Below are 18,047 nucleotides of genomic sequence, written 5' to 3'. Positions count from 1 at the left end.
AATAGCACAGCCTAATGACTTTACCCTCAAGTACAGGTTAAAGAGGAACTTAAAAGTTAGTAGCTACAAATATTCTAGTTGCTGACTCTTAATAAAAAGATACTTACCAGTCCATCGTAGTCTTCAGGTACCTGGAGCTGCTATGTTGACTGTGGGAAGCTGACTTTGACTCCCTGCGGCTTCACAACCTGTTCCCAACTGTACATACACTTCCATTTGGAAGTGGGAGCTGATACCTTTCAAAACTAGGTACTCTCTCCCTAAAAAGAAATTGAATTTTAATGCTCGATATTAATCTACATTTTCAAAGTGTATATGAAATTAGCTCTCACGTTAAGAGAGACACTCATTCTTCTTTTCTTTGTATTACTCTTAATTTTGTCAAACTAGCCCAGCCCTTTCTGTAGTTTTTTAATATGTTTATTGAAGGACTGAGGAAGAATTCTTTTTGGCTCCACCTTGCTTTTGAAAAATACTTGGCCTTTGATTGCCTATTCTCTCAACTGTAACCTGTTTTTTTTTCTCTCTCCCCTTCACCCCCTATCTCTTTTAAACAGAATCAATATAGGTTTGAAGGCACTGGATTTCCAACTATCCCACAGCTTATAGAACATCATTACACAACAAAGCAAGTTATAACTAAAAAATCTGGAGTAGTCCTGTTGAATCCTGTTGTAAAGGTATGCAAACCTATTACTGTGCTAATCAAATGTTAGAAAATCCAGTTGTATTAATTGCTTATTATAAAGGCATAACTAATCTCAAGAACAAAAATGTAATATATTACAGCTAACCAGTTCTTAGATGTGGTGGCTGCATTAGTTTTTTCCAGACAGACCGTTTTTTACAAATGCAGAAAATACCTGATGACTGTGTCAAAAATGTGAAGTCTTAGCTCTAGTAATCTTTGCCATAAAACATTATTATCTTAGTTGTTTAAACTGCTCATCGTCCACGTAAAGGAGATGCATAAATGTAGCCATATTTGAAGTCCAGCCTGGGTGGCAGCCATTGGTTTGTCCATGGTTAGTGTGGAGTAGTGATCGTAGCCACCCAGGGACAGGATGTGTGTTTATTGACCGGGTTATCTGGTGAAAAATAAGGGGAAATACCAGAAAAAATACAACTAATGCAGCCACTACATCAAAACACGTCTAAGGTACAACATAATGCACTTACTACAACATATTACACATTTTGCATCCCTAACCTCCTTCCCTTCTTCCCTCCTTACAGCACCCCCCCCCCTCCTTTTTTTTTATCCCTCTTCCCTGGTTTGCTGTTAAGTTTAGTTCTCACATTTTCCAGTTGAACTCTTTCAGGATGCATCTTTGCCAGATTCTGATATACCAGTACCAAGTGTGCCTTTTTCTTGGTAGAGGTGTTTAATTGTGTCTCGCAATTATGATGTCGCTTGGTATGTGACTGCTGTTATGGATAGGCTTTTAACCCCCCATGCAAGATAAAGCTCTGTCATACAAAGAAGATGCTTTATCTAAACATGATCCAGAAATGCTGCCGTCTTCTCTGGACCAAAGCTCATTTTAAAGAGGGGAGGGACTTTCTGGCTTGATATCAACACTCAGTTCAAAAACCCGCATCTCTGATAGTTTGGGGGTGTATTACTGAGTAAAGAATAGGCACCTTGCGCATCTGGAATGGTACCTTGAATGCGGAAACATATATCCAGGTTATATATCTAAAGAGCATCGTGTATTCCCATCCAGACTATTACTTTTTCAAGGAAGGCTTTGCATATTTCAGCAGGAAAATGCTAAACCGCATACTGCATCTATGACAACAGCATGGCTTCATTGTGGAAGAGTCTGGATGTCTAACTGGCCTACCTGCAGCTCAAACCGTTTACTAATTGAAAATGTTTAGTGCATCTTGAAATGAAAAATATGACAGATATCAGGCAAAAATGGGAAGACATTCCTGTCCCAAAACTCTAGCAGCTGGTTACATCCGTTCCCCGACATTTAGTGTTATAAGGGGGATTCTACACCATGGTAAATATAATTATATCCTAACGTTTTTGATACTTGTTGCTGCCATCAATTTCAAATTTTTCAAACGTACCTTATTTTTTTTAAATGGTACATTTTCTCAGTTTAAACATTTGATATGTTTTCTATTTTGAATAAAATATGAGATGAGCAAATCATTGCATTATGTTTTTATGTAGGTTTTACAGTGTGCTAACCTTTTTGGAATTGGGATTGTAGTAACTCCAACTGCAAGTTAACATCAAACTAAAATGAAACTACACTACAATCTTAGCTGTTTAATTTATGTACCTCATACTTCTCCTTCAGGATTGCCACACTCATCACCATCTTATGTAGAATTTACATATCATTTGTTGATAACAGGTAGTGCAGTAGTCCTTCCTAATGTATTTCACATTCTTCGTTCGTGTTGCTTCACATCATCTTTGTTTTATTGTTGGTGCTATTTGCTTCAAAGCAATGAGACCTGGGTAAAGACATTTGGCTAAAGACCTCAGGATTTGACTTACAGAAATATTTAGCTTTATTTTAATGTTTCTATTACAAACATATGTTAATGTTCTTTGCAAAGAAACATTCAGGCCCCTTTTACAGTTGAATGTTTTGTAGCTTGAATCTCAGAGGCTCAACAAGCATAAAGTTATTGTTTTTAATAGCCCTTGTTCACATCTGAGTATTTTGTTGCTTGTAGCAAAACGTATGTCACTCAAAAAAAAATACATGAACTACTTTTCGGGCAGAATTGAGTAATTTGTCCCCACACTCCTGAAAAGCATGACATGAGCCTTTAAAAGCATTTTGTTGCACTTTCAGCTCAAACAGCAGCTTTCCACCTCAGCAGCTCTCCATTCAGGGGACACTAATAAGTATACTGCTAGTAGGGGGTATCTTAATTCTCATACTTGATTTAGGGCTACAGTAATAAGTAACAGGAACAATCTATCTTACCCTTTATGTCACTGGTCAATATTTGGGTATAGGCTTCACATGTGACATTGGGCATACCCCTGGAGGGAATCGGAGGAATGGACCACAGCCCTGAACCTATATAGCAGCCTTTTCTTAAAACTAATATCTTCTGCGCTACCAGTCAGATGCTTAAAATCAAAAAATCTTAAACTTAAAATGTAGTTCAAACACTGACATGTTTACATACCATGTAACATAAAACATATATAACAAGTGCAATGCAACCTTAAATCAAATCACCAATTAATTGATACATACATCTTTAAATCATGCATGTAAAAAAAATACAAATAAAGTTATGTGCTTTTTTTTTTTTTGTATCAGTAAATGTTCAAATCCATATATCTTCTGTGTGCTTGTTTATTATCACTGTGCATCCACTCCAATATAATACTTCCTGCATGTGCCAATCTTAATCAAAAGTGAAATGTACATCCACCATACACTGAAGCACCTTACCTCTATATTTAACGTTCAAAGTAAATAACTAGTGAAGCACAGAAATGTTCCATAAAAAAATAAGAGGTCAATCAAGACACTAGCAAAACATTGAGGTCTAATGTGGGGTGAGGTTATAGGTGTGTGCCCAAGGGGGACATGTCCAAATATTTTACCAGTGCCCAATCACTTGAAGATAGCAATCTGCATCCCAAGGTCTATGAATATCCAGTCTGCACCACAGGACCCCCCTTTTCCAGGGACACCCAGTTAGGGTGCAGTCACAATTCTAAAGTAGCAGCCTATACCAATCATTGGGGTGGGGGGAACTAGGAGTCAAAAAGTCCTGAAGATAGTATGTCTGATAATTTCCTGAGCAAACAAGCACTGTCCAGTATTCTCTGCTGTTCATAACCTGGGGGTGGACATTTGGAAGGTGGATTTCCTCAGTCATGATAATCTGCGCTAAGGGGAATGGTTCCTTCATCCAACATCATCAATCGCCTGTGTCAGAAAAGATGTCCTCTAGGTTCAGCAACATGTTTCCCCTATTTGTGACCAGGACTAGGAATCCTCTAGCACTTGCATCTGATGCTGTAGTAATTTCATGACCTTCACTCAAGTTGATCATTTTCCTCTCCTCCGTTCCCAAAATCCATTCACTATATCCCTCTGCTTATCCCAAACATTTGTAGATTGTGTCCTCACTACTTCCTTCGCCCCTCCACGGCACCCACCACCTCCTCCTATTACTCCACTCTCCCACTGACCCAAACACCTCCACTAGTAGTTTCTCATGCTCCTTCACATCCCGCTCCCATGCCACCTTTCTCACCCTTCTCCTCCTAACCGCGGGGGACATTTCCCCGAATCCTGGCCCTCCACCACCTCCCTCACCCACACAACACCCTCCCGCCTCCACGTCCTGCCCCAACCCCCGTAACTTAGTATCTGTCCCCCTGCTCCCTAAAATCTCCCCCCCCCCCCCCCGTTTTCATGTGCACTCCTGAACGCCCGATCGGTGTGCAACAAGCTTACCTCCATCCACGACCTCTTTGTTTCCCGCTCCCGCAACCTCCTAGCGATCACAGAAACCTGGATCCAGCCCACTGACTCTATCTCCCCTGCTGCACTCTCCTACAGAGGTCTCACCTGGACCCACTCACCCAGGCCTAACGGTCATAAAGGTGGTGGGGTTGGTCTGCTCCTGTCTCCGCAGAGCACCTTCCGAGTTTTCCCAACCCCCCCCCCCTCCCTATCCTTCTCCTTCGAGGCCCACTGCGTCCGACTATTCTCCCCAACCCCCTTGAAGATTGCTGTGATATACCGGCCTCCTGGATCCATATCCCGCTTCCTGGATGACTTTTCCTCCTGGCTACCCTTCTTCCTCTCCTCTGAGCTACCCACCATCATCTTTGGGGATTTCAACATCCCTGTCAACCTCGACAACCCAGACACATCCCATCTCCTCCACTTAACCTCCTCCTTTGCACTTGCACAGTGCATACAATCCACCACCCGCTCCAACGGTAATATCCCTGATCTCGTCTTCTCCAACTGCTGCGCTCCCCACAACCTCACTAACACCCCCTTCCCTCTCTCTGACCACAACCTGATTACCTTCTCTATCTCCTCGTCCTCCAACGCCTACCCCTCCAAATGTCACACTACTACCAGCCGTAACCTCCACAACCTTAACCCTGCCCCCCTCCACTCTGCAGCTGATCAACTCCACGACAGCATCCTCCCCCTGTCTTGCCCTGACTTGGCTATGACGGCCTACAACAACGCGCTGTCAACAGCCCTTGACTCACTAGCGCCTTTAACCACACGCAACATCAGACCCCGGCCGCTCCAGCCCTGGCAGACTGATCACACCAAAACCCTCAAACGACACAGTCGTGCACTGGAGCGACTATGGCGCAAAACCAAATCCAAACAAGCCTTCGCCCGCTACAAATCTGCCTTCCACACCTACACCTCCTCCCTCCACGCAGCCAAACAAGCCTACTTCCTGACCCTCATCAAGGCCCTCTCCTCCAATCCTCGCCGACTCTTCTCCACCTTCAACTCTCTACTCTCGGCACCCCCACCTCCACCCAACACCTCACTCACTGCCCTTGAGATTGCCAATCACTTCAAAAACAAGATTGACACAATTCGCAAGGACATCGCCGCAACTCACACGCCCTCTCAACACACTGCTACCCCCTCATCACCCCGCTCCCACGGCCCCACCACTGCTCTGACCCCCACTTCCACCCCACCCTACATTCCTCATACCGAATCCCCCCCAACACTCCGCACCTTTGACCTTACTACCATTGAGGAAGTCTCCAAGATCCTCTCTGATGCCCGCCTCACCACCTGCCCCCTTGACCCTATCCCCTCACAGCTCCTACGACCTCCCTCCCCCTCCATCCTACGCTCCCTCACCCACATCTTCAATCTCTCCCTCTCCTCCTGCACTTTCCCCTCCCCTCTGAAGCATGCACACATCATCCCCATACTTAAAAAGCCCTCCCTGGACCCCAATGACCCGAACAACCTCAGACCCATCTCCCTGCTCCCATTTACATCTAAACTCCTCGAGCGCCTAGTCTACACCCGCCTAAGCTCTCACCTCAACGACAACAACCTCCTCGATCCCCTACAGTCCGGCTTCCGTCCCCTACACTCCACCGAAACTGCCTTACTCAAACTCTCCAATGACCTGCTAACCGCAAAAGCTAATGGCCCTTATTCAGTGCTCCTACTCCTTGACCTCTCTGCGGCCTTCGACACAGTTGACCACCCCCTCCTCCTCAAAAAACTACACTCCCTCGGCCTCAGAGATTCTGCTCTCTCCTGGCTCTCATCCTACCTGTCACAACGCTCTTTCAGCGTTACCTATAATGCTACCACCTCCCCCTCACTCCCCCTCTCTGTTGGGGTCCCTCAAGGCTCTGTCCTCGGGCCCCTTCTCTTCTCCATCTACACCTCCTCCCTTGGCCAACTCATACACTCTCACGGCTTCAACTTATTATCCTCCCAACGATTTCCAAGATAAGTGTTACCTCAAAAAAAGAAAAATACCACATAGTGCATTATCTTTAATCAACTCTTATCCCCTCACAACTCCGTGCTCGGGCCCCTTCTCTTCTCATCTACACCTCCTCCCTTGACCAACTCATACACTCTCATGGCTTCAACTACCACCTTTATGCCAACGACACACAAATCTATCTCTCTACCCCCCACCTCACACCCTCGGTCTCCTCCCGAATCACACACCTACTGAGTGACATATCAGACTGGATGTCGCTCCACTTCCTTAAACTGAACCTCTCCAAAACCGAGTTTCTCGTCTTCCCCCCTGCCCAGACACCTCCCCCCATTGACTTCTCCATCACATCCAACAACGCCACCATCAAACCTGCCCCGCAGGCCAGAGTACTTGGTGTCATTCTGGACTCCAACCTATCCTTCCAGCCCCAAGTCCAATCTTTAACAAACTCGTGCAGACTCCACCTCCGCAACATCGCCAAAACCTGCACGTTCCTAACCCCAGAAACCACTAAACAGCTCATCCACTCCCTCATCATATCACGACTCAAATACTGCAACTCCCTCCTCACTGGCCTGCCTCACTGCTGGCTATCCCCACTTCAGTCGATCCTGAATACGGCTGCCAGACTCCTTCACCTTTCCAACGGCTCCATCTCCGCCACCCCCCTCTGCCAATCCCTCCACTGGCTTCCGATTGCGCAACGGATCAAATTCAAAATCCCAACACTGACGTACAAAGCCGTCCACCATACTGCCCCGTACTACATCACCGACCTAATATCCAAGTACCGCCCAACACGCACACTCCACTCCTCACAAGACCTCCTTCTCTCTAGTTCCCTGGTCTCCTCCTCCCATGCCCGCCTCCAGGACTTCTCCAGGGTGTCACCCATCCTCTGGAACTCCCTTCCCCAACCCCTCAGATTATCACCTACTCTCCTCTCCTTTAGGCGCACCCTGAAAACCCATCTCTTCAGGGAAGCCTACCCCACCCCTTGCTAACCTGCCAACCTCCTTCACTCTTCCTACCACTCCATCCCCCACAGCTATCTCCTCCTGTACCACTATCCCCTCCCTCCTAGATTGTAAGCTCGAAAGAGCAGGGCCCTCGATACCCTCATGTTTTGCATTGTATTGGTATTGTTCTGTCACGTGTTCTGTCCCCCTTTTGTAATGTACAGCGCTAAGCGAACCATTGGCGCTTTATAAATACTGTATAATAATAATAATAATAATAACATGCCTCTCTCCAGCAGGATTCTTCCTCCACTGCTTCACAAACTTGAGTTGTTTGGAGGTAGTCAGAACTGTGAAGACACTATCTGAAATTCACACCTTCAGCAATTGCTGGTTTTGGTCAGGCGTGAATACCAATAGCTGCCGACAGCCTGTGTTTGCAGTGTATGGCCTCAGTGGCTTCTGCTATCCTCAAGCAGCTATCAGTCAGAGAACTAGGAATCCGTAAATTCCTACCACTGGGATTTGCAGCATGGCTAAATGCCCATTCAAATGGTGTCTAAGACATGGACACTTTCTGCATCTTTCCTTGCTCCCTCCCCCTTTTCAGTTTCTTTGCAACTTCATTATTTTTCTCATGTGATCAACCAGACACAATTTCCTAGTATATAGTGTTTATTGTCTTCAAATTGTGTATTACAAATTGTAAGCTAAAAGCCTTGCTACTAACACCTCACTGCACTGCAGCAGAGATTTAAATGAACAACTCTTTATATTTATGCTGTGTTCCTGACTTTTTAAACTATAAGTGATAAATGGCTTTATAATTGCTATGATTTCTGCAGAATGATCATTACTTTAAGAGCTTGGAGAGAAAAGCAATAAAGTGCATTAGACAGAATGTATTTTCCCATATTTTGCCTTGAGTTCTAGAGCCAACAGATGCAATAATGAAAGCCAATTTTTCATTCCTATTTAGGTTTTGATGAGTAAAGAAAAATTACAGTTTTTACAAAGGCAGGTACATCATATTGTAACTGTTTCTTAGTTTTATAAGTGCCACCACAGATTGTAAGTGGGTATTTCATTTCTGTATGACAAAAACAGGCAAATGTAAATCTAGTGGCTTTAGTTTCAGTGTATCTAGAAGCAGCAGAAGTATTTTTTTTTTTTTTTTAAATATGCCCTTAAATTTTTACCAAAATGACTATATCGTAACTTTAATATATCAGGAAACAACACTGTCACAACATCTCACAATGCTGGGGCAAAATACTGTCACAACACATCAGTGCATCATAACACTGAAGATGTCAAATATCACAGTAGCACCATACTTCAGTTTGAGTTCATTATTAGGACACACACACACTCGTACTGATTGAATACTCATTAGATATCCTCACAGAGAGTGTGCATATGTAACATACAGTAGTCATTAATCAAATAACAAGGCTCTTCTAAACACAGAGCTTTATTTCCTGAGCAGTAGTCTTCAGATAAGAATATCCTGCACATATTAAGATTATACATAGATCAATCGAAGCATGTGGATCTTCAACTACTGTGATTCTGTGATGGAAACCAGTGTGGATTACATGGTAAACTTGTTGGTGCATTATCTGTTGCATTAAAAAGCAATGCATTAATTAGTTCAAATGATACTTAGAATTTTCTGCATTTAACATTTACTTTAAGCATTTTCAGATAAAGTACTGACATTTCATGTGGTCATTTCTTTCATTATACCACAAACCAAAAGTACAAATGACCCAAATAAAAATAGCAAGCAGATCATATAGTAAGAAGGTGATCTTCCATAAAAAAAAACTACTTTGCAATTTACTGTGGTCAGTCTTTATAGATTTGAATATTTCTTACAAGCAGTAAATAAAGCCTCCCTCACACCTTTCTATTAGGCATTTCAGTGGGCTACTAATGCACCAGACTAGACAAAATTAGCTGCACTATTGTTTGATGTAGTGCATTAATGTCTGTTGGGTGTCTAACAATGTGAATGGCATTGCATCAAACCAATGTACATAAGGTGCAGTACTGCAAAGCAGAGGTGTGAAGCCTGCCAAAAACAAACCCTCATTTACCTTTCTAGGTGCAGTCACTGTGGATCAATACCTTCTTAAAAGGTACAGCAGAAGCCCTGAAACCATTGTCTAAACCAGCTTCCCTTAACCTGCCCCCCCCAGTAGTGACTTGACCTCCTTCCTGCTTTTTAATTTCTTGAGTGATATAGCAGGTGCTGTGGAGGAGAAAACATAGTGAGTCGATTTCATGAGAGCGCTGACTTTACACCATTGTTTCCTCTGTGCTTCTGCTGTGAACTTGGAGGATGAATTACTCCACGGCACCTGCACCTACAGAGGTCTGTGATGGCTTGATTTATTGCTCATTTATTGTTTTAAAATTTGTAAATTCCTGAATATCCATAGCTTAGCCATAGCTACTCGAAGATGTTTCCATGTTAGATGTTGGTAATGACATTGTTTAGAGAAACTGATTAGGGGAGTTTGTCCATAATACATTTTTATGCTATCTATTGGCCTGGTGAATTATGAAAAGGCAATGCCGGATCTCAAGCATGTTGTTAAATATAAGCACTAACTGCTTCATAGAAGACTTCAAGTTGTTTTATTCCTTTTTATTAGTCTATGAGGCTGTCCTCTATATTGGAGAACCAATTACAAAGTTTTATTTTTTTTTTGGAAATAATTTGAAGTGGGGAAATTAAACTTCTAAAAAGTAATTTTTTTTTAAACCGTAACTGGGAAACCTATTTACATCCAGCCTATACTGCTGCTGCTTGATGGATGTGTTTGCACTTTGCAGCACTGCAAATTATAAACAGTGCTGGCAAGCAGATCCAGAGCTACAATCATTTAAAATACTGTTCTTTGTTTTAAAATGACTTTCTTAAGCCCAGTTTAGGCATTACAGTATGTTTCATCTTTCCCTGTGGAAAGGCAGCCTGTCCTCAGATACTGTATTGTGCACTGAAGAAGCTTACCATCTTTTTAGTCTTAGTAGCCCTTATAGGTACTGCTGAAGACAGTAGTCTGGGTAGATTTTTTTTTACTTAACAGCTAAAATTTTTTCTTGGAATAATATAAAAATTTCACAATCGGGATGCGTTGAAGAGGAGGTACTAAGCCTCCTAAATATCTAAATCAGTGGTTCTTAACCTGGGTTCGATCGAACCCCAGGGGTTCGGTGAGTCAGTCTCGGGGGTTCGGCGGAGATGACCCACACCCGACTCATATGATTTGTGATGACATGCCCCGCTTGTCCATCATTGGCTGCAGGTGGTCACGCAACATCGCTTAGCCCAGTGGTCGGCAAGCCGCGGCTCTTGTGTGCCGGGCGCCCGCTCCCCTCCCTCCTCTCGGGCGGCAGGGACTCAAATGCAATGATTGGCCAGTCTCGCTGCCACTCACATCCTGATAGCCAGTGATTGGCTGTCAGGATGTGTGTAGGCGGGGCAGCGTGACGAACGTGAGAGGAGCTAGGCTCCTCTCACAGTCCGCCCTGAAGACCGGAACGGCGCGGGAATACAGCGAGAGGAACGCGCGGAGCAAAGGTAAGTGAATTGACACAGGGGGGACTTGGGGACTTAATATGGGGGATGAATTAATATGGGGAATGAAATACTATAGGGGGGATGAATTACTATATGGGGGATGTATTACTATGGGGGATGAATTACTACATGGGGAAGGAATTACTATAGGGGGGATGAATTACTATTAGGGGGGATGAATTACTATATGGGGGGATGAATTACTATGGGGGATGAATTACTATGGGGGATGAATTACTATATGGGGGATGAATTACTATATGGGGGATGAATTACTATATGGGGGATGAATTACTATATGGGGGATGAATTACTATGGGGATGAATTTTCATACCGTTTGTTACAACATATCTTTGCGAGCAATCCTTTTCGAGGATGCTGGACATAAAGACGAAGAAAAGGAACAGACTTTGTTGCGAAAATGACATGAGAGTGGCACTTGCCAAGGTAATGCCGCGCATTTCTGAACTGGCCTCTGAAAGACAACAGCTGAAGTCACACTGATTTGCGGTAAATATTCATTATTTTGTTTTTGTGTGAAAATCATGTTTTAATGGTTTTGTTCTTAATGGTTTTGTTCATTTTGTGCACCTATGTATAAATATATACCTATGTTTTGAATTTTAAAAATCATATTTTATTTTTCCAATTAAGAAGGGTTCGGTGAATGCGCATATGAAACTGGTGGGGTTCAGTACCTCCAAAAAGGTTAAGAACCACTGATCTAAATCTAAAAATTCAAGGCTTGTTTTGGTTTGTACCTAAACCCATAAAAATGTAAGGTATTGCAGCATAATAGTCTATAGATGAGGTGCCTTCATTCGATATTTTTTTCTTTTTTTTTCACCTGGTAATCCTGCCAGTAACATGCTTTCTATCCTAGGGTGACAAGATTCAATTATTAATTTAATCTATATCTATGAAGACTCTATGAGATCACCCTAAGTTACTTGCTTTTGATTGGACTGCAAACACCTCCCCCTTTCATGTTCATAACAAAAAGTTAGGCATTCTAAAGTCCCTGACAGTGAAGTAGATAAGGCTGATAACAATGCTTCATATTTCTGTGCAACAGACTTGGATTGTAGAGGGGTGTTAGAAGTGCACTGGATTTCTGCAATAGGTATTTTTTTTGCAGCACCACCCCATCTCCTATTCTTCATAACTGGAGAGGTGTTTTGTAGTTACCAGATGTTAGCGAGGCAGGGTAACCACCTTGAAAAGTTAGGACACTGGTAAACGTCTTTAACTGCAGCATTTCTAAGAGACATAATGGGAAAATGTGCATGTACTGGAGAGATGTACCAATATTTTTTGACAAATAATGAGGCATGAGCACAAAACAACAAATAAAGGAGCGCTCCCAACCCTGTGGAAGTCAATAGCCACAAGCCCAGGAACAGTAAAACATTCACTTTAATTTTGTTTTAAAAAGCATGACATTTAGTTGTGTCCACATTGATGCATCACCAAGCCAGTGGAGCGGAGAACCATATATTTCCAGAAGTTTGAGGATGACACATGATCATGGACCCAACCATTGGTTACTCAGCCCAGGAGCCTCAGGACAGAGGGAAGGGTGTGTGGATGGCAGCCGGAGAGATCACTGAGATGGTGCATCCGCCGGAAGTCACATGTCCCAGATCTGGTTGTTATGTCATACACCTGGCGAGAGACCTCCTAAACAAGGGCTGGTGAGGACAAACTGGAAACCTAGGGGAGCACTCAAACCATGTCAAACCAAAGGAGAGATTTAGGAGGATATTAGGAGGATAACTGAAATTGATGTTGGTTTGGATCCAGAGACTTATCTCTTTCATTGTACAGAGTATTCTGTGAACAAATATAAGGGGACGGGTATTTGGTATTATCTAAATGCAGCAAAAGGGTTAATACCCAAGTTCTGGCGGAAAGTAGAGGTGCCGAGGGAGGAGGACTGGATGGAGAGAGTTGATCAGATCTGTAGGATGGAAAAAATCATTTATATGCAAGAAGATAGGATGGGATCATATTACCTGCGATGGGGCAAGTGGGAGGAGTTTAAGTTAAAGTTGAAATAGAAGTGGACAGAGTGTATAGCAAGAATATCTCCCTTATATCTAAATGGAAGTGGCAAAAGTATTGTAGGGTAGGTGACGGGAAAGGGAGGGGGGGAGGGGAGGGGAGGAGGGAGTGGGAAAAGGAGATTAGAAATGAATAAAAGTTATTTGTTGGTTTTATGTGATTATAAGTGCAATATGTATTTTTCTGAAAATTTGTTAATAAATATTTAAATTAAAAAAAAAAAAAAAACAAAGGAGAGAAACCGATCATCATGATAACCTGTTTCTGGGACTTGCCCCTTCCTCAGCTCATGGGCACTCCTACATGTCATGCTTTTTAACCCAACATTAAAGTGCATTTCAAATTTAACTGTTCCTGGGCTTGTGACTCTATTGACTTCCACAGTGTTGGGAACGCTCCTTTATTTGTTGTTTTGTGCTCATGTTTCATTCCTGGTCAGATGAGTTGTTGGAGCTGCTCATACTGTGGTTATCTACATATCCCCTGGAACCTCATTTTGCTTGGTATTTGCACTGATTTTACTTTTTAATGTATTTTTTGCCCTTATTGTATAAACTACATGTTAAGTAAGAGGTTTGTAAGAAAAGCTTAACCACCTTCCGCCCGCCCTATAGTACAATGATGGGCGCAAGGTGGTTCTCTCGTTCTGATAGGACGTCATATGACGTCCTACCATTCTCGCTGCGCATGCGCGGCTCAGGGAGCGCGCAGCGCACGATCTTCGGTGCGCTGTGTCCCTCGGACACAACGGATCATGGAAAGAGCCGAAGATGTCGGCTCGGTCATGTGATCAGCTGTGTCCAATCACAGCTGATCACATGTAAACACGGAAATGCCGGTTATCGGCATTTCTCTCCTCTCAAGCTGTCATGCTGACAGCTCGAGAGGAGAGGAGAGCCGGTAATCGGCTTTCCGCGGAGGGGACATGTACACTGATCAGGGCACTGATGATGAGTGTGGCCCCAGAAGTGCCACCTGTCAGTGCTCATCAGTGTCACGTGCCACATTAATGCCACATACCAGTGCACATCAATGCCACATATCAGTGCCCATCTGAGCTACGTTTCAATGTCACCTATCATTGCTGCCAATCAGTGCCACTTATCAGTGCCAGTCAGTGTCGCCTATCGGTGCGCATCAGTGCCAGTCAGTGCCGCCTATCAGTGCCATTTATCGGTGTTATGTATCAGTGCTGCCTTTCAGTGCCCATCAGTGATGCCTATCAATGCTCATCAGTGCAACCTACCAGTGCTTCCTCATCAGTGCCCATCAGTGCAGCCTATCAGTGCCCATCACTGCAGCCTCATTAGCGCACATCAGTGTAGGAGAAAAATCACTTATTTACAAAATTGTATAACAAAAACTAAGAAAAAACTTGTTTTTTTCAAACTTTTCAGTGGTTTTTGGTTTAAGAAAAAATAAAAATCCCAGAGGTGATTAAATACCACCAAAAGAAAGCTCTAGCTGTCTCAAAAAAATGATAAAAATTTAATATGGGTACAGTGTTGCATGACTGCGCAATTGTCATTCAAAGTGTGACAGCGCTGAAAGCTGGAAATTGGCCTGGGCAGGAAGGGGGTATGAGTGCCCTGCAGGCTAGTGGTTAAAGGCGAAGTTCCCCTTTAGGAACATGTTAGAATTGTATTTATTGCACTCCTAGTCCATTGACACTTTCTCCAGCTCATTAACTGAAAGACCAACCCTGGGTTCAGACAGAGAGCTGGGGGAAGTGTCTGCAGGAGCCTGATATTGAACAGTGCTTTGCAGGTGTATGCGGAAAGAAATAATGCACTTTTTTTTTCTTGAAAAAAAATAGCATTTTATTTCCTTAAACTAAAGAGAAGCCTTTAGTCAATGCAACAAATGGATAGTTGATGCTGGCTAGATGTCAAACAAGGGTAAGCAATAAAAGCAAGTCTCCTGTCTTAACTCCTGAAAATTCTAGTATGTACTGCACAGTTTTCTTAAAATAAAAAAAAATACAGAAGTTAAAGCTAAGCTACGAGAAAATTAAAAAAAAAAAAACACAATTTATTTCATGTGCTACAATTATGCATACTTTAGTACAAATGCAGGCCAGGCTACAATAGTTAGATGGGCAGGGTAGCAGCAGGCAGTTGATAGCACCCTGCCACTCAGTAAGCAACACTGCTATCCCTGGAGCTGCGAACGGACGGACGTAATTTGGAAACTAGACGGTTCTGAATAGGGTATCTCGGTCACTAGTGGACAGATTTCAGTTGCCATGGCTGCCAAGTGTTGGAGATTTTTCGAACCTTGCTCTAATGAAATGCAAGCACACACATAGACATGTCCATGTTCTTTATCTGCTACCTATTTAGTATTTTTAATGTAAACATATGGTTATTTTGAAGAATGATGAAATGGGTTTGCGACTTTGTCTGTGTGCTTGTTCCCAAATATGCAGAACCATGTTTGACACTTGGAAGAAAATCTCCTGTCCGTTTATGATAGTAGAGTTTTATTTTTTTGTTTTTATAGTATCAAGTATAGTGCAGCGCTACATCAAACCGAAATACTTGTTATAACGAAAACACATTTTTAAACAAAAGTGAAAATAAAAAATCCAGCATGCAGGTAATTTAAATACAGTTGTGTTACATGAATAATAATTCAAATAATGATCACAGACATTACAAAACAAGTCCCATAATAGTGCTTCAGTATTGTTGTGTTTTATAATTCCAAACACCTCTTCTGGGGATTATATCCCCTGAAAAAGTCACATAGGCATGTTGCAACACACAGGGCAGAGCTGGTGACGTCCGCATGCTAACTAGGAAGTGTATAAGCACTAGGAAGAGTGGTGATGTACACCAACCATTTCTTAAGGGACGTTATCCATGCACAGGATTGATGCACGTTAAAATGTGAGTGTTTTTATGCATTTTAAATAAAGCAATGATAGCCATCTGTTTATTTTGAGTGGATATAAGTAGAAGAGCAAAAGAGGAACTGGGAGGCTCTCAACATTTTGAAGAAAGAGCAATACTCCTGGGGGATGGAGAGCTCGAGATCTAAGACATTGTTTTCCCTGGTGGGGAAAGCTGTTTTTGAGCTATATGATATATAGTTAAGTATTTAAAGAGTATGTAAACCCAACATTTAAAATTCCAGGTATGTGCCTGCTGTACCTCATATGTACTTTTCTCTTTGTATTGTTGCCATTGTGTTCCAGCCAATCCCTCTTCTTTCTTAAAAAAAAAAAAAAAAAACTGACTACATTAGGCAGCAGAACAAAGTGTGGTCAGATCTCTAAATGTGCTGGGAACTCTCTTCTCCTCCAATGGTCAAGCTACTGGCCACAGCCCCCCCCCCCCCCAGACACACAGTTTAGTGTGCTGCTGTTGCTTCACCCCCCGCCTTCATAAGAAGAGTAGAGGGTATGTGGTCACTTATAAAACAGGGAAATAAGAGGTATTTATATTGCTTTACAAATATTTTGCCTTTCATTTACATTTTAATCGGAATGGGTGGTTTTACAAGGTATGGGTTGTTTTACAAGGTATGGGTTTACATATACTTTATGGTGAGAGCAGAGTGGTTCACACAAGGGACACACAAAACAGGTGTTTAGAATTACAAACAATGCAATATTTACACACTATTATGGGACTGATTATAATCATTATTTCACAGTGCTGGTTAATTATTAGTCATGTAACACAATTGTGTTTGCTTGCATGCTGGATTTTTTTTTTTAAATTTTGTTTGAAATGTTATTTGGTTTAGTTACAACAAGTATTTTAGTTTTTTAAGTAGCGTTGCACTGTACTTGATACTATATACAATATATTGCCAAAAGTATTGGAATGCCTGCCTTTACACGCACATGAACTTTAATGGCATCCCAGTCTTAGTCTGTAGGGTTCAATATTGAGTTGGTCCACCCTTTGCAGTTATATCAGCTTCAACTCTTCTGGGAAGGCTGTCCACAATGTTTAGGAGTGTGTCTATGGGAATGTTGGACCATTCTTCCAGAAGCGCATTGTGTGGTAAGCCAATGTTGTCGGATGTGAAGGACTGGCTCACAGTCTGTGCTCTAATTCATCCCAAAGGTGTTCTGTCTGGTTGAGGTCTGGACTCTGTGCAGATCAGTCAAGTTCCTCCACCCCAAACTCACTCATCCATGTCTTTATGGGCCTTGCTTGGTGCGCAGTCATGTTGGAACAGGAAGGGGCCATCCCCAAACTGTTCCCATAAAGTTGGGTGCATTTAACTGTCTAAAATGTCTTGGTATGCTGCTGCCTTAAGAGTTCCCTTCACTGGAACGAAGAGGCCAAGCCCAACCCCCTGAAAATCAACCCCACACCATAATCCCCCCTCCACCAAACTGTACACTTGGCACAATGCAGTCAGGCAAGTAGCGTTTTCCTGGAAACCGCCAAAACTAGACACGTCCATCGGATTGGCAGACAGTGAAGCGTGATTCGTCTCTCCAGAGAAAACATCTCCACTGCTCTAGAGTCTAGAGTCTGCTTTACACCACTGCATCCGACGGTTTGCATTGCACTTAGTAATGTAAGGCTTGCTGCTTGGCTATAGAAACCCATTCCATGAATCTCTCTACGCACTGTTGTTGAGCTAATCTCAAGGACGCACAAAGTTTGGAGATCTTTAGCTATTGATTCTGCAGACTGTTCGCGATTTCTGCACACTGTGCGCTTTAGGATGCGTTGACCACGTCATTTTACATGGTCTACCACTTTCTGGCTGAGTTGCTTCCACTTTGTTATAATACCACTAACAGTTGACCGTGGGTTATTGAGTAGCAAGGAAATTTCAGGGATGGACTTATTGCACAGGTGGCAGCCTATCATGGTACCACGCTTGAATTCACTGAGCTCATGAGAGCGTCCCATTTTTTCACAAATGTTTGTAGAAGCAGTCTGCATGCCTAGGTGCTTGATATTGTACACCTGTGGCCATGGAGGTGATTTTAACA

General features: G+C 42.8%; 1 protein-coding gene across 1 annotated transcript in view; it reads left to right on the top strand.

Annotated features, from left to right (window-relative positions):
* Positions 1-557: 557 nt before the first annotated feature.
* The window catches only part of LOC149456626 (tyrosine-protein kinase Fer-like), a gene marked incomplete at its 5' end in the record, with an annotated part of 188,293 nt that continues 170,803 nt past the window's right edge, over positions 558-18,047 (top strand). Inside the window, one exon of the mRNA XM_089684752.1 lies at positions 558-680. Within this exon, the coding sequence (XP_089540878.1) occupies positions 558-680 (123 nt within the window). The remainder of the gene's footprint in view (positions 681-18,047) is intronic.

Source organism: Staurois parvus, unplaced genomic scaffold, assembly GCF_062004578.1.
Source record: "Staurois parvus isolate SC_StPar_1 unplaced genomic scaffold, SC_StPar_1.0 ptg000354l, whole genome shotgun sequence".
In the NCBI taxonomy this organism is placed as follows: domain Eukaryota; kingdom Metazoa; phylum Chordata; class Amphibia; order Anura; family Ranidae; genus Staurois; species Staurois parvus.
The sequence above is the reverse complement of the archived record's forward strand: the minus strand, read 5'-3'. Positions and strand labels throughout refer to the sequence as shown.